The sequence below is a fragment of the Schistocerca cancellata genome, chromosome 4 (genome assembly GCF_023864275.1).
Source record: "Schistocerca cancellata isolate TAMUIC-IGC-003103 chromosome 4, iqSchCanc2.1, whole genome shotgun sequence".
Lineage (NCBI taxonomy): Eukaryota > Metazoa > Arthropoda > Insecta > Orthoptera > Acrididae > Schistocerca > Schistocerca cancellata.
Window position 1 is genome coordinate 66,825,082 of NC_064629.1, and position 21,023 is coordinate 66,846,104.

At 36.8% G+C, this 21,023-nt stretch overlaps 1 protein-coding gene across 1 annotated transcript in view; it reads right to left on the bottom strand.

Moving 5' to 3' along the window:
* The window catches only part of LOC126183903 (microtubule-associated protein Jupiter-like), a 107,777-nt gene extending 90,510 nt beyond the window's left edge, over positions 1–17,267 (bottom strand). The window contains exon 1 of the mRNA XM_049926246.1: positions 17,093–17,267. Within this exon, the coding sequence (XP_049782203.1) occupies positions 17,093–17,148 (56 nt within the window). The 5' untranslated portion in view covers positions 17,149–17,267. The remainder of the gene's footprint in view (positions 1–17,092) is intronic.
* Between the last annotated feature and the right edge of the window lie 3,756 nt (positions 17,268–21,023).

Sequence of the window (21,023 nt, forward strand, 5' to 3'; positions counted from 1 at the left end):
CTAGAAAAGGCATATGACCGGGTTCCTAGGAGGAAGTTATTGTCTGTTCTACAAGATTATGGAATAGGAGGCAAACTTTTGCAAGCAATTAAAGGTATTTACATGGATAGTCAGGCAGCAGTTAGAGTTGACGGTAAATTGAGTTCATGGTTCAGAGTAGTTTCAGGGGTAAGACTAGGCTGCAACCTGTCTCCACTGGATCATATGTTGAAAACAATAGACTGGCTGGGTGAGATTAAGATATGTGAACACAAAATAAGCAGTCTTGCATATGCGGATGACTTAGTTGTGATGGCAGATTCGATTGAAAGCTTGCAAAGTAATATTTCAGAGCTAGATCAGAAATGTAAGGACTATGGTATGAAGATTAGCATCTCCAAAACGAAAGTAATGTCAGTGGGAATGAAATATAAACGGATTGAGTGCCAAATAGGAGGAACAAAGAACAGGTGGACGGTTTCAAGTACTTAGGATGCATATTCTCACAGGATGGCAACATAGTGAAAGAACTGGAAGCGAGGTGTAGCAAAGCTAACGCAGTGAGCGCTCAGCTACGGTCTACTCTCTTCTGCAAGAAGGAAGTCAGTACCAAGACTGAGTTATCTGTGCACCGTTCAATCTTTCGACCAACTTTGTTGTATGGGAGTGAAAGCTGGGTGAATTCAGGTTACCTTATCAACAAGGTTGAGGTTACGGATATGAAAGTAGCTAGGATGATTGCAGGTACTAGTAGATGGGAACAATAGCAGGAGGGTGTCCACAATGAGGAAATCAAAGAAAAACTGGGAATGAACTCTATAGATGTAGCAGTCAGGGCGAACAGGCTTAGATGGTGGGGTCATGTTACATGCATGGGAGAAGCAAGGTTATCCAAGAGACTCATGGATTCAGCAGTAGAGGGTAGGAGGAGTCGGGGCAGACCGAGGAGAAGGTACCTGGATTCGGTTAAGAATGATTTTGAAGTAATAGGTTTAACATCAGAAGAGGCACCAATGTTAGCACTGAATAGGGGATCATGGAGGAACTGTATAAGGGGGGCTATACTCCAGACTGAACGCTGAAGGGCATAATCAGTCTTAAATGATGATGATGATTGTAATGTTATGAAGTTGTAATTACCATGTTCAAAAGAGACAACTTACGGATAAGATTCAATGTCTACCATCCCTCACACCTATGTTACAACTACTAAGAGCAGTGTTGCTAACAAACTGTTTTTCATACTACACTTTATGTACCTCAGACTATAAAACTTCAATGTATTTTACACGAAATCTCACATTTAATCCTTATTTTAATGTTCATTTCTTTTCATAACTGGGCTTAAATACTGACAACAACAATTAATGACATATGATTCTTACATTGTGATTAGCATGCATAGCCTACAATGCAAAAAATCACTGTTCAAGTTATTTGGCCATGGAGACAATATTGTTGGATCACAAATTTCAAAGGTTGCTGAAGAGCGCCACTGCAAGAGCAATGATCAGCAAGAACATATGCCACTGAAAGAACACTTTTATTTTGATGTTTCTTCAGAACAACATTGCCCAATAGAATATTTCTGAGTGACATAATTCTCCTTTTACAACCTGTAAGACATAGCTTTACAAACTGTGAATTAAAAGTTTTGATCGAGATAAGAACTTGTGAACATTGGTAGACAACCACAGAATCCCCAGTGATGGTGCTAGTAATATTTCCTTCAGTTTATTCTAGTGTGACTGTAGTGTACGATACTCAGGATATAATCGTTATCAGTCACTATCAGGTCATTCCACGTCAAGTCACCAAGGCCTTGACACCAACCATGTCAGATTTTGATGAAACTTTGTACAATTACTTCTTTTATCATCCTGAAAGCACTTTTAAAATTTTTTTGCTCTATCTCTTATAGTTTTTTTTATAAATTTTTAAAGGTTTTAGATTTGGCGTTGTTTCAGCAGTCTGAAATCATAACTTAAAATGTGTCCTCACAACTAAAAAAATTTGTATATTAAAGAATACTCAAGATATCAGTATGAAATTTTGGAATAAGTTTGTGTATTATATCTAAATGTTAAAAAAAAATTACCATAAAGATATATTAAAACCTTCCAAATGAAAAAAAAATTACAAGTTTTTTTTTTTTTTTCCTTTCTTTTCTTTAAGCTAACGGATGTTTAGTTTTACAAAAACTGCAATATCTAGAGTCTCAGACCTGATAGAAAGCTCAAATTTGTTTTAAAATACTCTTAATTGTATAGGCTATTAGATAAAAGAAAAATTATGTTGGCTTTTTAATCTGTTTAATAGTTATCTAATTTTTAAAATAATATTAATTATATTTTAAAAATAAAAAGTACCAAGTGACAGACACCGAAAATAAGTTTTTGTCTTCTTGGAGTAACAATGAATGCTTGGATTTTGTTTTGTTACTCCTGTGTTTTGAAGTAAAAAATTATTGCAGTGTTAAATAGTGCTTGGATAGTATTTTATTAAGTTTATTCGAACTTTCAGTAATTACTGTTACTTAGTTTACAGAGATTCTTTTCCAATATCCTATAAAAGTAACCAGAAAAGTAATCAGACCAAAAGTGAAATCAGTATGTCAGATATTCAAACCTATAGCGTAGGGTTATTTAAGAAATCTGACTGTTTCCAAACAACCTACACACCTGCAAAAAAGTTACAACCGGTATCAGAATTGAGTGAGGAAGAAAAAGATTTTATCCACTTACGATCTGGAATTAATCTGTGTGAATTTAAGAATATATGTTCACACCACAGCTACTACTTTTTAAATGCTTTTGGAAAGTATCAAACAACATGTGTAGACCCACTAAAAAAACACAAAAGGCCCATCAAAAAATCGTTGAGAAGTGTAGGCTTGGATGTTTCTAAACAATTACTGACAAAAAATATTAGCATAAAACCTGGACAAAAGCTTTACTCAACATGCCGTAGCTTTTGTGAAGAAAAATTAAGAGTTGAAGTCAATGAAAGTGAAACAGTTGAAGTCATGGTTGAATTAGAATCATTGGAATCCAGAAATGAATCCCTCGTACAAACAAACATTGCTCTTGATAATTTAGGTTAACACCGATAAAGCTTCATGGCTTGTGAGAACAAAGTAAAGGGTCTTATTTTAAAAGGAAGGTTAGCAGTATTGAAAAGACTGCAAAAAATGCAGTTTCAAAAGCATTAAAATATGATGCACCAAGTTCTGATGATGACGAAGAAGATACAAGTGTGGCTGAGAAAGCAAAGGATTTTGATGTAATGATTTCTCTTATGAAAGAGAAGATTTCATCTGTTGGGAGGTCTAGAAAAATCCAGATTCTGACCTTGGCTCCAGATTCTTGGAGTCAAAGTAAAGTGATGAAAGAATTTAATGTAAGTGAGTACATGGTGCGACAAGCTAGAAAGCTAAAAATCTGAAAAGGGTATTTTGGAAACTCCTGGTCCAAAAAAGGTAAAACTCTTTCTGAAAATACAGTAAGACTTTTAAAAGATTTTTATGAAAAGGATGAAAGTTCCAGAGTGCTACCTGGAACAAAAGACAAAGTAAGTGTTCAAAAAAACGTGTACATGCAAAAAAGAGTCATTTTGTGTAACTTGAGAGAACTATTATTCTTTCAAACGGGAGAATCCCGAGGTAGAAGTAGGATTTTCAAAATTTTGTTTCTTGAGACCTAAATGGTGTATCCTTGCTGGTGCTGCAGGCACACACACTGTATGTGTATGCAGTATCCACCAGAATGTTAAACTATTACTGGATGCTGTGAAAATTGAAGAATCTTATAAAGACCTAATTAAGATGCTTGAGTGCAACACGGAAAACCAAAACTGCATGCTACATCATTGAGACACCTGTCCTGCAAATACTGCACTAACTGAGTACTTAACTGAAAAACTAAGTGAAGATTATGATTTAGAAGAAGAAATTGTAATCATTCAGTGGGTTAACACAGACAGGGCAGAAATGATCAAACAGTCTATCAGTGTTGAAGACTACATTTCTTTATTGGTTAGGTCATTGGAAAAGCTCATCCCGCACTCGTTTATAGCAAAATCCTAATCAGCAGCCTTTAAAAGATTGAAAGAAGACCCACCACCCAAAACGGCAATTATTGTGATGGATTTCTGTGAAAATTATTCCTTTGTTATACAAAATGAGATCCAAAGTTACCACTGGAATAGAGGTGGTTGTACTCTACACCCAGTTGGAGTTTTTCTAAGAAATGAGGAAAACAATGTTTTTGTTTCCAACCACTGTTTTATTAGTGATGACCAAGAACATTACACTGGTTTTGTTAACGTTGTACAAAAAGAAATTACAAAGTGTCTGTCATTGCATCATACTGACATTGCCTCAGTTCACTACTTTACAGATGGTTGTGCTGGGCAGTACAAAAATAGAAACAGTTTTAAAAATTTGACTGAACACTTGAGACTTTAATTTGAAGGCCCAACACACTTTTTTTTTTGCAACAAGTCATGGGAAGTCAATTTGTGATGGCCTAGGAGGAACTATTAAAAGAATTTTAAGGAAAGCCAGGCTACAGCTTTCAGACGAAGAACAAATAATGACAGCAATCTATGTGTACAAGTCTTGGGAAAAAAAATATTGAAAACATTAATTTTCACTTTATTGACAAAAAAGAAGCTGACTTGCTACGGTTAAAACTACAAAAACGTTTTTCAGCAACCCGAACCATTCCTGGAACAAGAAGTTTTCATAACTTCAAACCACTTCCAACAAACAACCTTGAAATTAGAAGGACTACAGATAGTGTAAAACCCTCCTTAGTCTTTTCTTTCCATTTCTCTTCTGATTGGGTTCGTGTTGAACCATCCATAAATAGCTATGTGGCTGCAAATTATGATGGTAACTGGTACTTTAGACTGGTAAAAACAATATTCAGTGATGAAGAAGATGCAAAAATTCTATTTCTACTTCCTTCAGGACCAGCTACATCATTTTATTGGCCTGAAAGAGAAGATTCTTGCATAGTGCCTTTGGAGCACATAGTCTGTGTAGTAGACGCACCTCAATCAAGCGGCACTGGAAGAATGTATTACTTCAAAAAAGACTGTATCAAAAGAACTGAAAGCTCTTGGATGAAGTGGAAAAACTGTTTGAATCAGCATTAATGTTTATTAAAAAGAAAATTACTCAAAAAATTCAATGTTTCAAGCAATCAGTTGGGTTATACGTAAGTGTCTTAAGTACACTATCTTTGTACATAATTCTAATGTAATCTACTATAATTAATAAACATGTTAAAAAGCCATCATTATTTTTGTTTTATCAAGTAGCCTATATGTTTAAGAGTAAATTAAAACAAATTTGAGCATTCTATCAGGTCTGAGACTCTAGATATTGCAATGCTTATAAAACAGTACATCCATTAAAAATATATATATATATATATATATATATATATATATATATATATATATATATATATCAAAAACTTTAAAAATTTATAAAAAAATATATATATATAAGAGATACAGCAAAAAAAAAATTTGCAGGTGTTGTCAGGATGGTATTAGAACCATTTGAGCCAAATTTCACGAAAATCTAAGGAGGTGGGTGTAAAATTTATTTTTTATTGGGTGATTTGATATGGAATGACCCTATCACTATCTCAGACATTTTTCAATCCAGCTACCATCTGGAGAAGCAGCAATTATACAAGCAATTTTGGTTGTATTTGAAGCCCACAGCTGAAGTCTATCAACAGAGAGAGGAGATGGAACACTACATCCTAGCAGGTGGTTTTTGTAGTCTTTGGGAAATGATTCAACATAATATGAGCAGTGTCCACGTGTATACATTCATCACTGTTTTAATAAAGCTGCTATAGGTGGATGTATGTATTTACCAGAAATCATGTCAAACTCTCCTTGAGTTAACAGAAAGATTGAACCACTCCAAAAACATTTTCCACAACCTCGCCATGCTCTTAAGTAACTATTATGAAGTCTTGATAACTCAAGCATTTATTTGTCATCACTTTACACATTTTGATGTATTCACTATCAGAATATCAACTAGACAAATATGAAACTTTAACAAGTCCAGCTAGCATGAAACACTCCCACAAAGAATACAGAAAATAATTTGAATGTTGAACCTGCATGACATTTTCTACATGACACTGCCACAACCTATGAATTTTTAAGTTTCATTTCTCCAATAACTGGGAAAAAACCATGTTGAGTAACACCTCTCTTTGAGTGTGTTGAAGTTGAACCCCAGTCCATAGAGCACATTAAAGTCTTTATTTCAAGGAAATCTTTCAGAGCTTTAATATCTATACATGGTAACTAAAAAATCAAACTGTCACATTGATGGTGAAACAATTCCAAAACAAATTACCAACGTGCGTGATTCACTTAGTACAATCTTGTTATTTGCTTTCCAATGGGTTTTTAGTGAACATACACTGATTTCTTCCGTCAGAAGCTAAAATTCCTAGACTGTAATCATTCATATTGTTTTAAGACAATCACGAGGTTTCCTTTTCTTTCTTTTTCTTCTGGTGAGGTGTACAGCCTGCAACATTTATATGAGGGATTTCTGGGCTCAGAGTCCAGCAGCCTTAATGGGAAATTTCTGGTAATGAGTAGTAAATTTTTTTCTTTCTCCTTTTTGCAGCTTTTGTTTCTCTTTGATCGTCACAACTGGCTCGCACTACATATGTTTAAAGAGTTGAAGCAGATGGTGCTATGAATGTAGATGGTTATTTTTCACTCCAACAATACTTACTTCCTTCAACTGTCAGAACTCTGTACCTTCATATGCAAATATTGCATACCAACAGACTACACCCTTACTAAAAATAAAAGCAATATTTCTTAGTAACTACTGAGTATATCACATGTGCTTTGATGCTAAGAATAGCTGATGCTTGACACGCTCTAGCTATCTCCAACAGAAGCATATCATTGTTCACTTTACTGACTTTGCAGTCACCAGTTATATACCAACATGTGAAGGATGTGCTGTCTAAGTTTCTTTTTCTGTTGCAAATCTGACATGGTCATCAAATGCTGTTACCTAGTGCAATCTGTGTGTCACCTGACTGACTTAGTAATCATTCAGCATGTATGCCAATAAACTAAAAAAAAAACAATAACAATATTAAAACACACTTGCTAACAGTCACTAGTTTACAGCCCAACTCAAGTTACATTGGCTTCTCTACTGAATGTTGCAGTTTATCATCAATACTTACTGCTTGTTACTCCATTGAACTACTATTTTCCCCCCTCTCTTCCTTTACATATTATCTAAATCCATCCCATTCCCTTATCTAAATAAATGAGAATGGAATGTGGTGTAATGAAAAAAGGAAAAATAGTAGTAGAAGATGGACTAGAGGGGGGAGGAGAATGTGATTGCACACACTTGGTTTAAGAATTATGTAAGAAGGTTGGAAACATGGGAGAGATGTGGAGACACCGAGGTTTCAGACTACTTATATAATGATAAGGCACAGATTTTGAAATCTTATTTTAAACTGTGTGGCACCTTCAGGACAGACATACAATTTATTGGTTATGAACTGTAGACTAAAAATGAAGAAATTGCAAAAAGGTATGAAATTACAGAGATGGTACATGGATATGTTGAAAGCACCAGAGACAACAAAGTTTCAGTGGGAGCATTAAGTGATGTTTGACTAAAACAGGAGAAGGTAATACAATAGAAGATGAATGGGTAGCTTCGAGAGATGAAGGTGAAGGCAGCAGATGTTCACATTACTAACAAGACAAGGCCTCTTAGAAATCATCGGATAACAACACAGGAAATACTGAGTTTGACAAAAAAGAGAAAGTACTGAAATGCAGCAAACATATCTGGCACACCAGAATACAGAAAAACTAAAAAATGAAGTTGGTAAAAAGAGCATAAGTGTTAAGTGCCAATGGCTAGAGGACAAGTGCAAGACTGTAGAAGCATGTTTATCTAGGAGAAATATAGACAGACAATAGAAATACTAAAGAGATCTTAGGGGAAAGAAAGCAACTGCATACCAAGCATTGATTGATTGTTCTGTCTGGTCTTGTATGAATATTTTACACATCATGAATGAAATACACACAACACTCACTCAACATTCCACAATATTTATTATTTGTTACAGGAACTGGTTTTCAGCCATTACGCCATCACCATGTACAAGGATAAGCAGGTAATGCAGCGACATTTTGTTGGATCCAAGATTTTAAACTAATGCATATACAGAGTATCTCCATTTCCTGAGATGGTAATGTTAATGTTACAGTTATGAATAAAAATTCTTTTAACACAATGAGAGAAATTATAGTAACTGAAATAAAGGAAATGGGGCATGTGACTAAAAAGGGTAATTTACGATTTGGCCTGGAGGGCATTATGAATAGTTAGAAGTTGTGAGTATGAGAACTGTGTGTGGTTTTTCAGTACCAAGCTTCAGTTAATGGACATGTGTTTATTAATTTCCATTAATTCAAGACAGTTCACCTTCCTTCCTTCCTTCATAAATGTGATATAATACTACAAGTTTCACCTTTTAACTATGGCCTTCTTTAAGCAGGTGGTCTGGAAATTAGTCTCTTTTTCTAAGTGTTCCTTCAAGCAGCTTCATACTGCCCTGCCAGACTGACCGATATGGAATTTGCCACAGTTACAAGTAATTTTATATATTCCACTCTTTTACAAAGCCGAAATGCTGTCTTTATCATTGGGCTAAAAGTGTACAACAGTGTTGTGCACATTAAATGATGTTTTTATGTGCCTGGATTAATTTTTTTGGCTCCATCCAGTGAGACTTTTCCTAAAAATGGAATTGTGAATCATTTACTGCATTCTTGATGTGAGGGTCAAGGACAGGGTAAAGAAGACAGTACACCTGGTGTTTCTGCTTTTTGTGCATTACGGAGTCCACTAAGGTATGAGGATATCTATTGTTTGATGCTATTTGTTTGGTTGCATTTAATTGCATTTGAAAGTTGTCTTCACCCTTGGGGGTGGATATTAGCCAATGTATCATAGAATGAAAGGTAACATGTTTATGGGTCATCAAATGTTGAGAATTGGCCTGTATTACTGAAGCTTTGGTGGTAGGTTTCCTATACATCTTGAAAGTACTGATACAGTCAATGATGTCTATGGTTAAATCTAAATAATCTATGCAGTTACCCCCTAACTCTGTTGTGAATTTTGTATACTGTGTTTAGAATTTAACTGTTTGAGAAATTTTTGAAGCTAGGTAGCATCTGTCCATTGGCATAACACATCAACATACCTAAACCAGCATTGGTGGATTATTTTCTGAAAACTGTTTCAAAATTGTCCATGAAGGACTGGACTGTGCGGCAATCTCACAGCTAGACCATTCAACTGTTAGTACACCCTGTCATTGAAACAGAAATAATTTCATATTAGACAAGTTTCTGTAGCTAATCTTACATCACCTGTGACAACCATGTTAACTACTGAATTATCTAGTAAGTCTGTGAGAATTTAAGCCACTCCTGAACAGGTGAATAAATTGAAAACATCAAAACAAACCAGCTTAGAACTAGGTGGGATTTTCATGTCTCAACTTTTTCAGTAAGTCAACTGAATTAAGTCTTCAAAAATTCCGTAAACAACTAAATGCTAAACAATATACAAAATTCACAATGGAGCTTGGTGGTAACTGCATAAATTATTTAGGTCTAATGATAGACCTCAGTGACTGTATCCATACTTTCAAGATTTATACAAAACCTACCACCAAAGCTGCAGCAATACAGGCCAATTCTCAACATTTGGTGACCCATAAACATGCTGCCTTTCATTGTATGATACATTGGTTAATATTCATCCCCAAGGGTGAAGACAACTTTCAAATGGAATTAAATGCAACCAAACAAATAGCATCAAACAACTGATATCCTCATACCTTAGTGGACTCCGTAATGCACAAAAAGCAGAAACACCAGGTGTACTGTCTTCTTTACCTGTCCTTGATCCCACCTCATGAATGCCATAAATGATGCACAATTCCATACTTAGGAAAAGTCTCACTGGATGGAGCCAGGAAAGTTAAATCCAGGAACATAAAAACATTATTTAATGAGCACAACACTGTTTTACACTTTAACCCAGTGGTAAAGACAGAATTCCAGCTTTGTAAAAAGTGAGAGAGATATAAAATTACTTGTAACTGTGGTAAATTCTGTATAGTTCAGTCTGGCAGAGCAGAATGTAGCTGCTTGAAGGACCACCACACAGGATGGAAACTTAGGAAAGGAGACTAGTTTTGCACACCACCTGATTAAACAAGACCATAGTTACAACGTGAAATGAAGTATTACATCACATCCATAAAGGAACCAAGATGAACTATCTTGAAATAATGGAAATGAAACATGTCCACTAACCCAAGCTTAGTACTGTATGACCAGACACAGCTCCCTTGCTGACCACTTCTAACTGCAGGTACTACTCATAATTCGATCCAGGCAGTGTTGTAAATTACCCCTCTTAGTCATATGCTCCATTTCCTTTATTTCAGTTAGAATAACTTCTCTCATTGTGTTAAAAAAAAACTTTTCTTGTATAACAACAGCTGCTTTACTCACATGTTTAATGCACTATTATATCTTACTTGTTTGTAATTTAGATCTATTAAAAACAAGATTATTTTATTCAGCCATATCTTTGAAATATGTCACCTAAGTTTATTGTTCAATTGTTTTCTTCTATATACCACTGTTGTGATTTGTCTATAGTCCGTTAGTTAATATGCTACATATTTTATCTACGTTAAATAATCTTACACTGCATTTACAGTGAGTAATCTCTCTTTTATTCATAACTGTAACATTAATATTTTCATCTCTGGAAATGGAGACACACTGTACATGCACTAGTTTAAAATCTTTGACCCAACAAAATTTCTCTACACCACATACTTACCTTTGTACCTGATGCTGGGAGCAGGCAGCCAAAAACCTGTTTATGTAATAAATACTAAATATTGTAGAATATTACACCAGTTGCTATTTTGTCAAAAATGGACATTCTGAGCCCGTGGCTGTGTACAAAATATAGGTTGACTCTTACAGAGAGGACAACAGCAACAATACTATTTATTTATTTAAACAGCACCATTACCAGTTTCGAACCGAAAGGTTCATCTTCAGATGGCTGGTTCATATTATGACACATTTTACATTAGCTGTCAAATGACGAAATTTCCTTTGATGGTGGTGTCCTACAATGAAAACAAGATGCAAGAATGTTAATTTTTTTTTTTTTAAACTGTAATTGTGACTCACAACGATTTTAAACGACAAACTAATTACTGTTTTGGTTGTAGAACACCACCACCCAAAATTCCATAATTTGAGAAAACAAAGATTGAAAGCTAATGTAAAATTTATCTTAACATGAACTAAACATCTGAAAATGAACCTTTCTGTTTGAAATGCGTAAAGGTGCGGTTTAAATAGATGAATGGCACTGCAAAAAGTGGCTGGTTGCTGTTGCCTCCTCAGTAAGAGTCAACTTGTATTACACCAGTGTTGGGTGTATGTTTCATTCATAATCTATATCAAGAGCATAGATGACAAGCCAACTAATCAAAGAAGGGAAAGTGAAGAGATGGAAGAAATATAACGAGGGGCTTTACAAGGGAAGTTAACTTTATGATAGGTTAATACTGCATTCATCCTCAGCAAATGTATGTTATAGAAAGGAATGAGGAAGGAGACAAAGATGAGATGGGATAAACAAATACACGATACTGCAAGAAGAATATGACAGACCAGTGAAACACGTAAGACACGAAAGGACCCCTGGAGTAAACAATGATCCCCAGAGTTACTGACATCCTTGGGAGAGCACACCATAATAAAACTTTCCAACTGGCGTGTAGTAAGATATATGAGACAGGTGAAATACCCTCAGACTACATGAAGAAAGTAATAATTCTAATTCCAGAGAAAGTGGGTCCTGACAGGTATTAATATTATCTATCAGTTTAGTATGTCATAGTTGCAACATACTAACTCAAATTATTTACAGAAGGATGGGAAACCTGGCAAAAGCCAACCTCAGAGAATATCAGTTCAAGGTGTTGAGAAATGTAGGAACACATGAGGCAATACTGACCCTGTGACTACTATGAAAAGATAAGCTACATAAAGACAAACTCATTTTATAACATTTGTAAACTTAGAGAAAGCTTTTGACAATGTTGGCTGGAACAGAGTCTTTGAAATTCTGAAGGTAACAGGAGTAAAATATAGGGTGTGAAAGATTATATACAGCTCATACAGCAACCACATGGCATTTGTAAGTGTCTAAGGGGATAAAAATGAAGCCGTGGTTAAGCAGGGAGTGAGACAAGATTGTAGCTTATACATGATGTTATTCAGTATGTGCACTGAGCAAGCTGTAACTGAAACCAAAGAAAAATTTGTAGACAGATTTCAAGTTCAGGGAGAAGAAATATAAAAACTCTGAAGTTTGTCATTCACATTGTGATTCTGTGTCACAGACAGCAAAGGACTTGGAAGAGTTGTTGGACAGAATGGATAATATCTTGAAGAGATAATAAAATGAGCACCAACAAAAGTAAAACAAGGGTAACAGAACATAGTCTAACTAAATCAGACAGTGCTGCAAGCATGGATTTCAAAATGAGACACTAATGTAATAGCTGAGTTTTGCTACTTGGTCAGCAAAATAACTGATGGTGGTCAAAGCAGAGCTGACAAGACTGGTTACAGAGCAAGGAAAGAATTTCTGAAAAAGAGGAACTGTTAACATGGTGGATGATAAGCAGTTGGACAAAAGAACAGCTTTTGAAATGTGGTGTTATAAAGGAATGCTGAAGATCAGATGGGTGGATCATGTAACTAATAGGGTGGCACTGAGTTGAACTGGGGAGAAAAGAAATTTATGTCACAACTTGACAGAAAGAAGGGATCCACTGATTGGACACAATCTGAGACATCAAGGAACTGTCGATTTTGGGGGAAAGTGTGGGAGGTAAAGATTATAGAGAGAAACCAAGGGATGAATCTGGTAAGCAGATTCGAATGGATATAGGTTTCACTGGAGTTGTTCAGAGATGATACGGCTTGCTCAGGACATACACTAGAGTGGATAACTACATCAAACTAAACTTTGGACTGAAGACACCAACAACTCCTTTTAATTTTGTGGGGATAGACACCACTAAGTAAGAACTTATCCATTCCTTCACAAGTGGGAAGAATACCTTCCAGACTGGGTGCAGGTTCTCACAAGTTTCTGCACAGATTTTAATGAAACATTAGCTCTTGCTCTCACCATGCAGGTACAATTGCAGTTTGTGTTAAGTTAAGTTTTGTTATCTATATGTATTCACATTACTGGGCAGGTGGAGAAAGATTATGTGGAGCTGAGTATTTTACTACTTCTTTATGTCACATGTGTAGGGGCAATTGGTACACTCAGACAAGAATGACGACAAACCACGAAAGATATATGCAAACCGGTCACAAACTGATATTCATATGGGTGGTCACAAATTGATATTCATACAGGTGTCAAAGGAAAACATAAAATTGTAAACTGTCAGCCAACAGATGAATGCGTGACACTGCAGCGTAATTTCATCCCACAGCTGCAAGGATAGTAAACAGCTGACATGCTCATACCAGGTCATGAAGTCTCTGAGAATCTCATTCTGTGTACTCAGAGGGACAGTACCTATGCCCCACGGACAGGCACACGGACAACGTACACAGATATCAGCATTTGAGACATGAAATGGAGTTGGGCTAAAAGAAGCTGATTGGAGTAATTGGTGAATCACTTTACCTTTGAATAGGAGCAATGCCACTATCGGACAATGTTTGCAGAAATGAGTTAACCATGGCCAAACACAGTGCCAAGAAGGTAGCGTTCAGCCTAGAGAGACGACAGAATGTGAGAACCAAGCAATCATCAGAAGTACTCAAAGCCCTGGATGATTTTTTATTATTGATTTTCATCGCTCCAATGTACAACTGATGCTTCAGTGATCACAAGGATCATTAATAGGCGGCTCATGGATAGGGGGCAGAGCTCACGATATCCTTGTGCCAACTACCATTGATCTCCCATATACCAACAAGCCCGTTTGCCATGGTGCCTGGCACATTCATCCTGGAATCTCACTGACCAGAGTAGAACTGTCTTCAGTTATGAGTCCTGATTCAAACTGGGCCCCAATGACCATTGAAGATGTGTCTTGAGATGCCTCTGACAGTGGTGGGAAACCAAGCTGCGACCTGCCATATGGCCCCACAACCAGGAGTGATGGTCACAGGTGCTATTTCATTTCATTTCATAGCAGGACCCTTCGGTTGTCATCCTTGGCACCCTTACAGCACAGCGGTATGTTGACAATATTCTACACACACTTTTGTTGCAAACCATTCTGGGCTTACATTTCAACAAAATAATGCCCACCCACATACAGTGAGAGTTTCTGCTGCCTGTCTTTGTGCTTGGCAAACTATCTTGGCCAGCAAGATCGCTGGATCACTCCACAATTTAGAACTGTTGGAGCTTATAGGCAGGGCTCTCCAACGAGCTCAGGATTTTGACAATCTAATGTGCCAACTGAACAGAATTAGGTATGATATCCCTCACAAGGACATCTGACAAATATCAATGCCAAGCACTGCATAACTGCTTGCATAAGGGCCAAAGGTGGACCTACGCATTATTAACTTGCTCGAGTTGTGAATCTCTTTCTCCTGAATAAACAATCCACTTTTTCTGAAGTTGTAATCATTTATTTGTCTTTACATGTACATCAGATCTACAGATTTCTGTCCCATTCAGATAATTACTTCGCTGTGTATCTGCTTTTTTGTCTTCAAGGGTATTTTGCTTTGAAAGCTGAGCTGGTTGTGAGGTAGGAGGACAGTCCACTAATGTCAGAACTCAAAACATATACTACAATGTAGTAAAGGTAAGTGCTGGGATGCTTTCAGGAATCTGTTCTTGTGTCCCATTCAAATCACTGGGAGCAGTTGTCTGTCTATCTGCAAATAACTCAGAAATGGGTTAATATTATAAGTGAATACATTTCTGATTTTCAAGGATTTAAGATTTCACTATACATTAAAGAAATTCTACACAGGCTTCTACATTGACATCATCCGATTTCTATACAATGGATTCAATGAGAAAAATGAAAGCAGCACTTTAGCCCTCTTAAAGAAAATCAGATTCACACAAGGTTTCACATTTTAAAAAATATGTTACCATGGCATTTACTCCCTTTATTTTGAGAAATACATTGTTTTGTATATGTGCTCAGACTGTTTTGGATTCAAAGTGTTTCGACAATATTATCTGACCCACAAGGTGGTAAACTTTGGAAGACAGGTCACCTACTCTTAGCAAAAGTTAAAAAGTTGTGATGGCTATAGTGAGGGCACGTCTTACTCTGTTTCTAATTTTCGAAGCGTAATATAATGAACTAATGGGCTTATGTTTTCAAAAGTGTAATATAACCAAGTTTCCATGTTCTAGTTATACCAGTGATCCTATTACTTATGCTTGATGTCAGCTTCTTGTTGATGAGACATTTTCTTTCCTTCTTTCCATATTACACAGTGAGCAAACTTACTGGACTTGCATTTGACAGGAGGATGTTCTTACCCAGTCCTGTCATCCCGATGGGCTTTCAATGGTTTTCCTACATTGCTAAGGTGAATGCAGGAATGGGTCCTTTGATGAAGGAATGGCCAATTTTCTGTCCTCACCTAATCCTAGTCTGCTTTGTATTGTATATGTTTATACACATATATATTATTTTAGCAATGTAACAGACATTACCTATACGGCTGTGCTGGATAGTCAAAGGACGAATAAATAACAGACTATTTAAATTTATTTTTCCTCACCCTTTCCCATTTGCTTACAAATTGCTGTGGTTAAAAACAGTCCATTTATTTCACTACATGACACTAGTTTTAAAACAAAACAAAAATCCACACACTTTTTAGAACAGTTTGAATTAAACTTTATTAGCTAGTTTTTTTACACTGTACTGCCTAATGACAGTGCGCCAAAAACCGTTTTATGTTGTGTGACCACTTATTGAATCAGCAGCTTCAGGAAAGAAAACAGGCACACTGACAACAATTTAGTCTTTTCCTTGTGTTATGATTCTGTTCTACTCTAAATGGAGACATTTGCAGTTTGAACACAATCACCAACAATTTTCAGTTCCGATTTCAGTACAAGGGCACAAGATGTATCAACATTTATTCCACAATGAGTGCTGGATTACACAAACATTAAGACTTTATTTTATGTGTATTCTGTCTGTCCCTTTCAAATTGGAGAAGTATTTTACGGTATTATAAGTACACCAATAATTTAAGTGCAGTTTTATCTGCAGTCATTCAGCAGTCAATATACTTAGTAAATCTGCCGAACACCGCATTTCATCATACCTCTGCATTTCTTTCTTAAAATCTGTCAACGAATGGTAGCAAAAGGTCATTTTTGCGTTATATACATGTCCAAAACCCCATATGTGTCAGTCTTTGCAGAGTTATTGTGCATCGAGAGGATGTGTTCCTACGTAATGCTTCCCATGACGATTTATAAATGATGCATGGCACGAAAATCTGTTGCAAATCGATGCGCTTCCAACTGTCACTTGAACCGCCTATTGTGGGAGGGCAGGAGTCATCACGTTTTACAATTACAAAGAACTTAACTTTATACAAGTGGTTAATCTGACAGTCTAAAACGAGTCAATGGCTAAATTCTCATCCATACTAATCACGAAAGAAATCAATAATTTTTCCGCAGAGCAGAGCCACTGCAGTCACAAGATTTCAACACTCCACAACTATGCTAGAAGAACATACCATAAATGGGGATTCAATTACGCTATAAAAGAGAACTAACTGCTGTTATAGCTAGCTAATGTATCAAAGGCATTTTCACAAAATCATGACAAACTACCAATATTTGTAAACCAAGTACAACAACAAAAAAATAACAACAGTGATTGAGTGAATATTACATAAAACGTTGTCCAAAACAGTTTATACTTACTTGCTGGAATTACGGCTCGAGCCGTCAAGCCCGACGTTAAAGCTTGTGGACGTCATTTTCACCAGTCTCTTTGTGGTTTGCGGGTTTCTAAGGTGGATCTGTCTGAACGCTAACCGGCGTAAACCGAATCCGAGCGCACCTCCTATTGGTCCGTCAGAGTATGTAGGCAGCACAGCTCTGAATTTCAAAACTGTTCAAAACGAATGGTAGTGCATCTATGGAATCAGACGTTAGAACAACGAAACCGAGAGATGACAAATTTCGGCAGAGAACAGCTAACTTTGCCGACGTCTTTTAAAGTCTATTTTTCCTCAAGCAGTCACCACACGTTAGTCAGACATGGTCACAGATGTGCGTAACGTTTTATTAACATGTAAATATCGTAACAACCACGTTATTGTGTTGACTGCAGGAACGTAGCACAGCAGCTGAAACCAAAGTTTAAAAATTATGGTTAAATTACTATATTCAGTCGAGTAAATTGTAATTTAAGGCATTAATATGAAAAGCAGCCACAAACCTGTAAGTTTTCAAAAAGGACTTAAGTTACTGTGTGCACTATAAGCGTTAAAGATTGTTCCAAATAAGTGTCAATAGACTTATCGTGAATAAACATATCAAGAGACGTTTTTACAAAGAACACTCGCAAAACAAAAACACGGGCGTCGTTACTGGTTAATCACTGGCTGTGGAGTAAATTATATTCGTTCAGACGTAATTTGAGGTTCTAATTGTAGCTAATGAGATACGGTGATCACACCGTGGCCAGCCGGTGTGGCCCAGCGGTTCTAGGCGCTTCAGTCTGGGACTGCGCGACCGCTAAGTTCGTAGGTTCGAATCCTGGATGGATGTGTGTGATGTTCTTAGGTTAGTTAGGTTTAAGTAGTTCTAAGTTCTAGGGGAGTGATGACCTCAGATGTTAGTCCCAAAGTGCTCAGAGCCATTTGAACCACCACATAGTGCACAAAACATCTTTCGCTTTATTTCCAGCTCGTAGGCCTACTCGAGGTTTTGTAACGAAAGAGAAAAGGTGGATTTCCATAACAGTAGACTATGATACATCCATAACAAGAAAAATCAGTTATCTGTACCGGTATAGAAAATATTTACTGCGGTGTTCCTAGGTTGGGTATACGCACGGCTGCAAGTAGTTTTCGTGTTTGATCGCGGTAGCCTGTGTATTAACAAAAGCGGCCATGGATTGAGCAACACATCGTTGTCTTCACCTCGAATATATTTTTCTTGCGTGTCTAGTAACTGGCCTGCTATCATTGATTTTACGTTAAGTTGTAACTTTCTGTGTCAAAGTGGTAAATTGATAAGCTTAATTTTGCCGTAGATCCTCGCTAGAATGGTTCTACATTCATTTCTGCACCGCTTATACTTCCCTTTCCGCATCATGTGCCCACAACGCCACCAAACGGCAGTCAGTCTCGCGCTGGGGTCATAATGTTTGGATCATAAGTGTGTGTTCCTCCATACACTTCATAGTATCAGTTGTTTTGTTCGTATGACAATTTAACTAAATATAGATGAGGACCCGTGTCCAGTTCGTAGTGCTGCCTCGGATGGTCTTGGTGGGAGAACTGGAATGGCTGCACTCAGCCTCCATATGCAAATTGAGAAATAGCGGCTCCAAGGTCAGAGAAGCCGACTACGACTGGGAGATTCCACCCAGGAGGATTCCACACCCAGGAGGATTTATGGGTCTATGGAATGAGTAATTAATGTAATCTAAGAGCGGTGTGCTGGCTTTAAGCAACTCCATACCTCATTCCAGTGACAAAAAAAAGACACCACCTTGGTTTCTACTCCGTCTGATTTCTGTACAAAAGCATGTCATAAGTTTTTGCTTTTTTTTGTAGAGGGGGAAATAAGTAGCCAGACGTTACAGATTGTACACTATTGGTGAATCACTTCTTCACTTTGTGCCTGAAATCACCATTTCACTTGTTATTCCTTGCCTCAAATATCAGTGCCTTCAGAATATCCATAGCTCTTGGAGAACAAATGAGAACATACCTGTGTTGTATACTGTGCAGTGATGGGTATGACCATGAACTAACTATCCTGCTAAATAGTCACAGCTAATTTATGATGAAGAGCCTTTGAACCACCCATTTGCATAGTTTCTACCACAATGTAATGTGATTATCTGACTATGAACCTGATCCATCTTGGTTCTCCAACACTAACAAATACTAGAATTCTTGAATTGCTCAGGTAGTAACACTCTATGCAACATTTCCTTCATTCCTACTACCCTCACTCAATGTCTATTGTCTGCTGAACACAATTTGCCTACATCCCATGCTTTTCCCAGCACATTCCACTCACCTGCCTCAACATTGGCTGCACTCTCCCACTTTTACCTTTCTTTTTCAGTCTAACTCGTTCATTAAAGGCGTACTGAGAAATAAGCTTAATAAAATATTGGGTGAAATGGCAGTAATCCTTTCTACACATTCATCAAGTATTATTATATAGAAATATACATTGGTGAAAAGCCACAGCCATTAGCTACAAAATTTTGCTTTTTCCGTGCTGTAATGGTCATATGGAATGCAGGAAAATGATTTTGCACTCTCTCTCAAAAATATATTAACTGATCTTGAATGAAGCATTGATGATGATGTTGTTATAGCTGTGTAAGCAAGCACACCTCACATGCATGACTGCCACCTCCAGCAGCTCCGACAAGAATGCTGGAGACTGCAGTCGTGCGTGTGAGGTGTGCTTGCTTGTGCAAATGAATGTGTGTGTTTCCTTTTCTGATGAAGGCTTTGGCCAAAAGCTAATGTATAAGCATATTTTCATTGTGCCTGTATGCAACTTGATGTGTCATCCTTACGATAAGCAGCAATTTGTCCTTTCATTGTATTATTGTTATTCCAACCTGCAGTTTCTATTATTTGATTGTTTGTAACTTTGGCCAGACTTGAAAGGTGCTTTAAGAGTCAGACACACTGTATCAGACTGATAAAGAGCAGATGCTGTATCTGGCATTGGTTGATTTGTGTCAACTTATAAAAACATATTTACCGTAATGAGGATCATCTTTATGCATGAAATCACTGATGTAGCTGCCATTTATCAACCATTACAGAAGAGAATATATGACTTTGTGCCAGTGCTATAAGCCCTTTTCACTGGAAAGTTAAGATTTTTTTGAGACTCATTTTTGAAGTTAATGGGACACTAGAGGCGAAAGGAATTTCAAAGGAGGTGCGAGCATGCTGTTAAGAGTGAAATATTTCTCAAGTGACACTGTGATCCTTAGATACTACCCCTGGAGACTTAGTTATATGCCTGATATATGAATGAGTTCACAGTATCTCCTTATGATAATGAATGTGTCAGTTGGTTTACATGACATCACACACACTCATCCCTTCATGAAGAAGAGCATTCAGTGATGTGGAACAATTTAAGGTACCACAGTTTGCAAGACAAATGTTGAATTTGTATTTATTTTTTCCTCAGTTTCCATGAAATTGTGAGCCGAAGTCAGTTTATCATGGGACAAGCCATTACGTAATAGACTCAACAAAAGGAATATCAAGAAATAAAGAATTAAAAAAATATATATACAGGAATTTTCAGTTATATTCACAAATGGGCTCCAAACTACAGTGATAAATTCCTGTAGAGAATGAAATGAAAGTGCCACAAGAAAGCCTTTCATCTTAGCTTTAGAAATATGGGGCTTATCATTTACATCTTTCAGTATTCCTGGAAGCATACTGAAACTAGAACTTGCAAAAATAGTGCACATCTTTTTGTACAATACTTATGGTAGTGCTGTACAAATGCAATTTTTTTTTTTTTTTCTGCTTCGTGTCCACTGAACGAGTTATGTAACTTTTTTATGTGCCCAGGTTATTAACCATGTATGTTATGTCTTGAGAGGATGTATTTGCAAGGTGGGAGA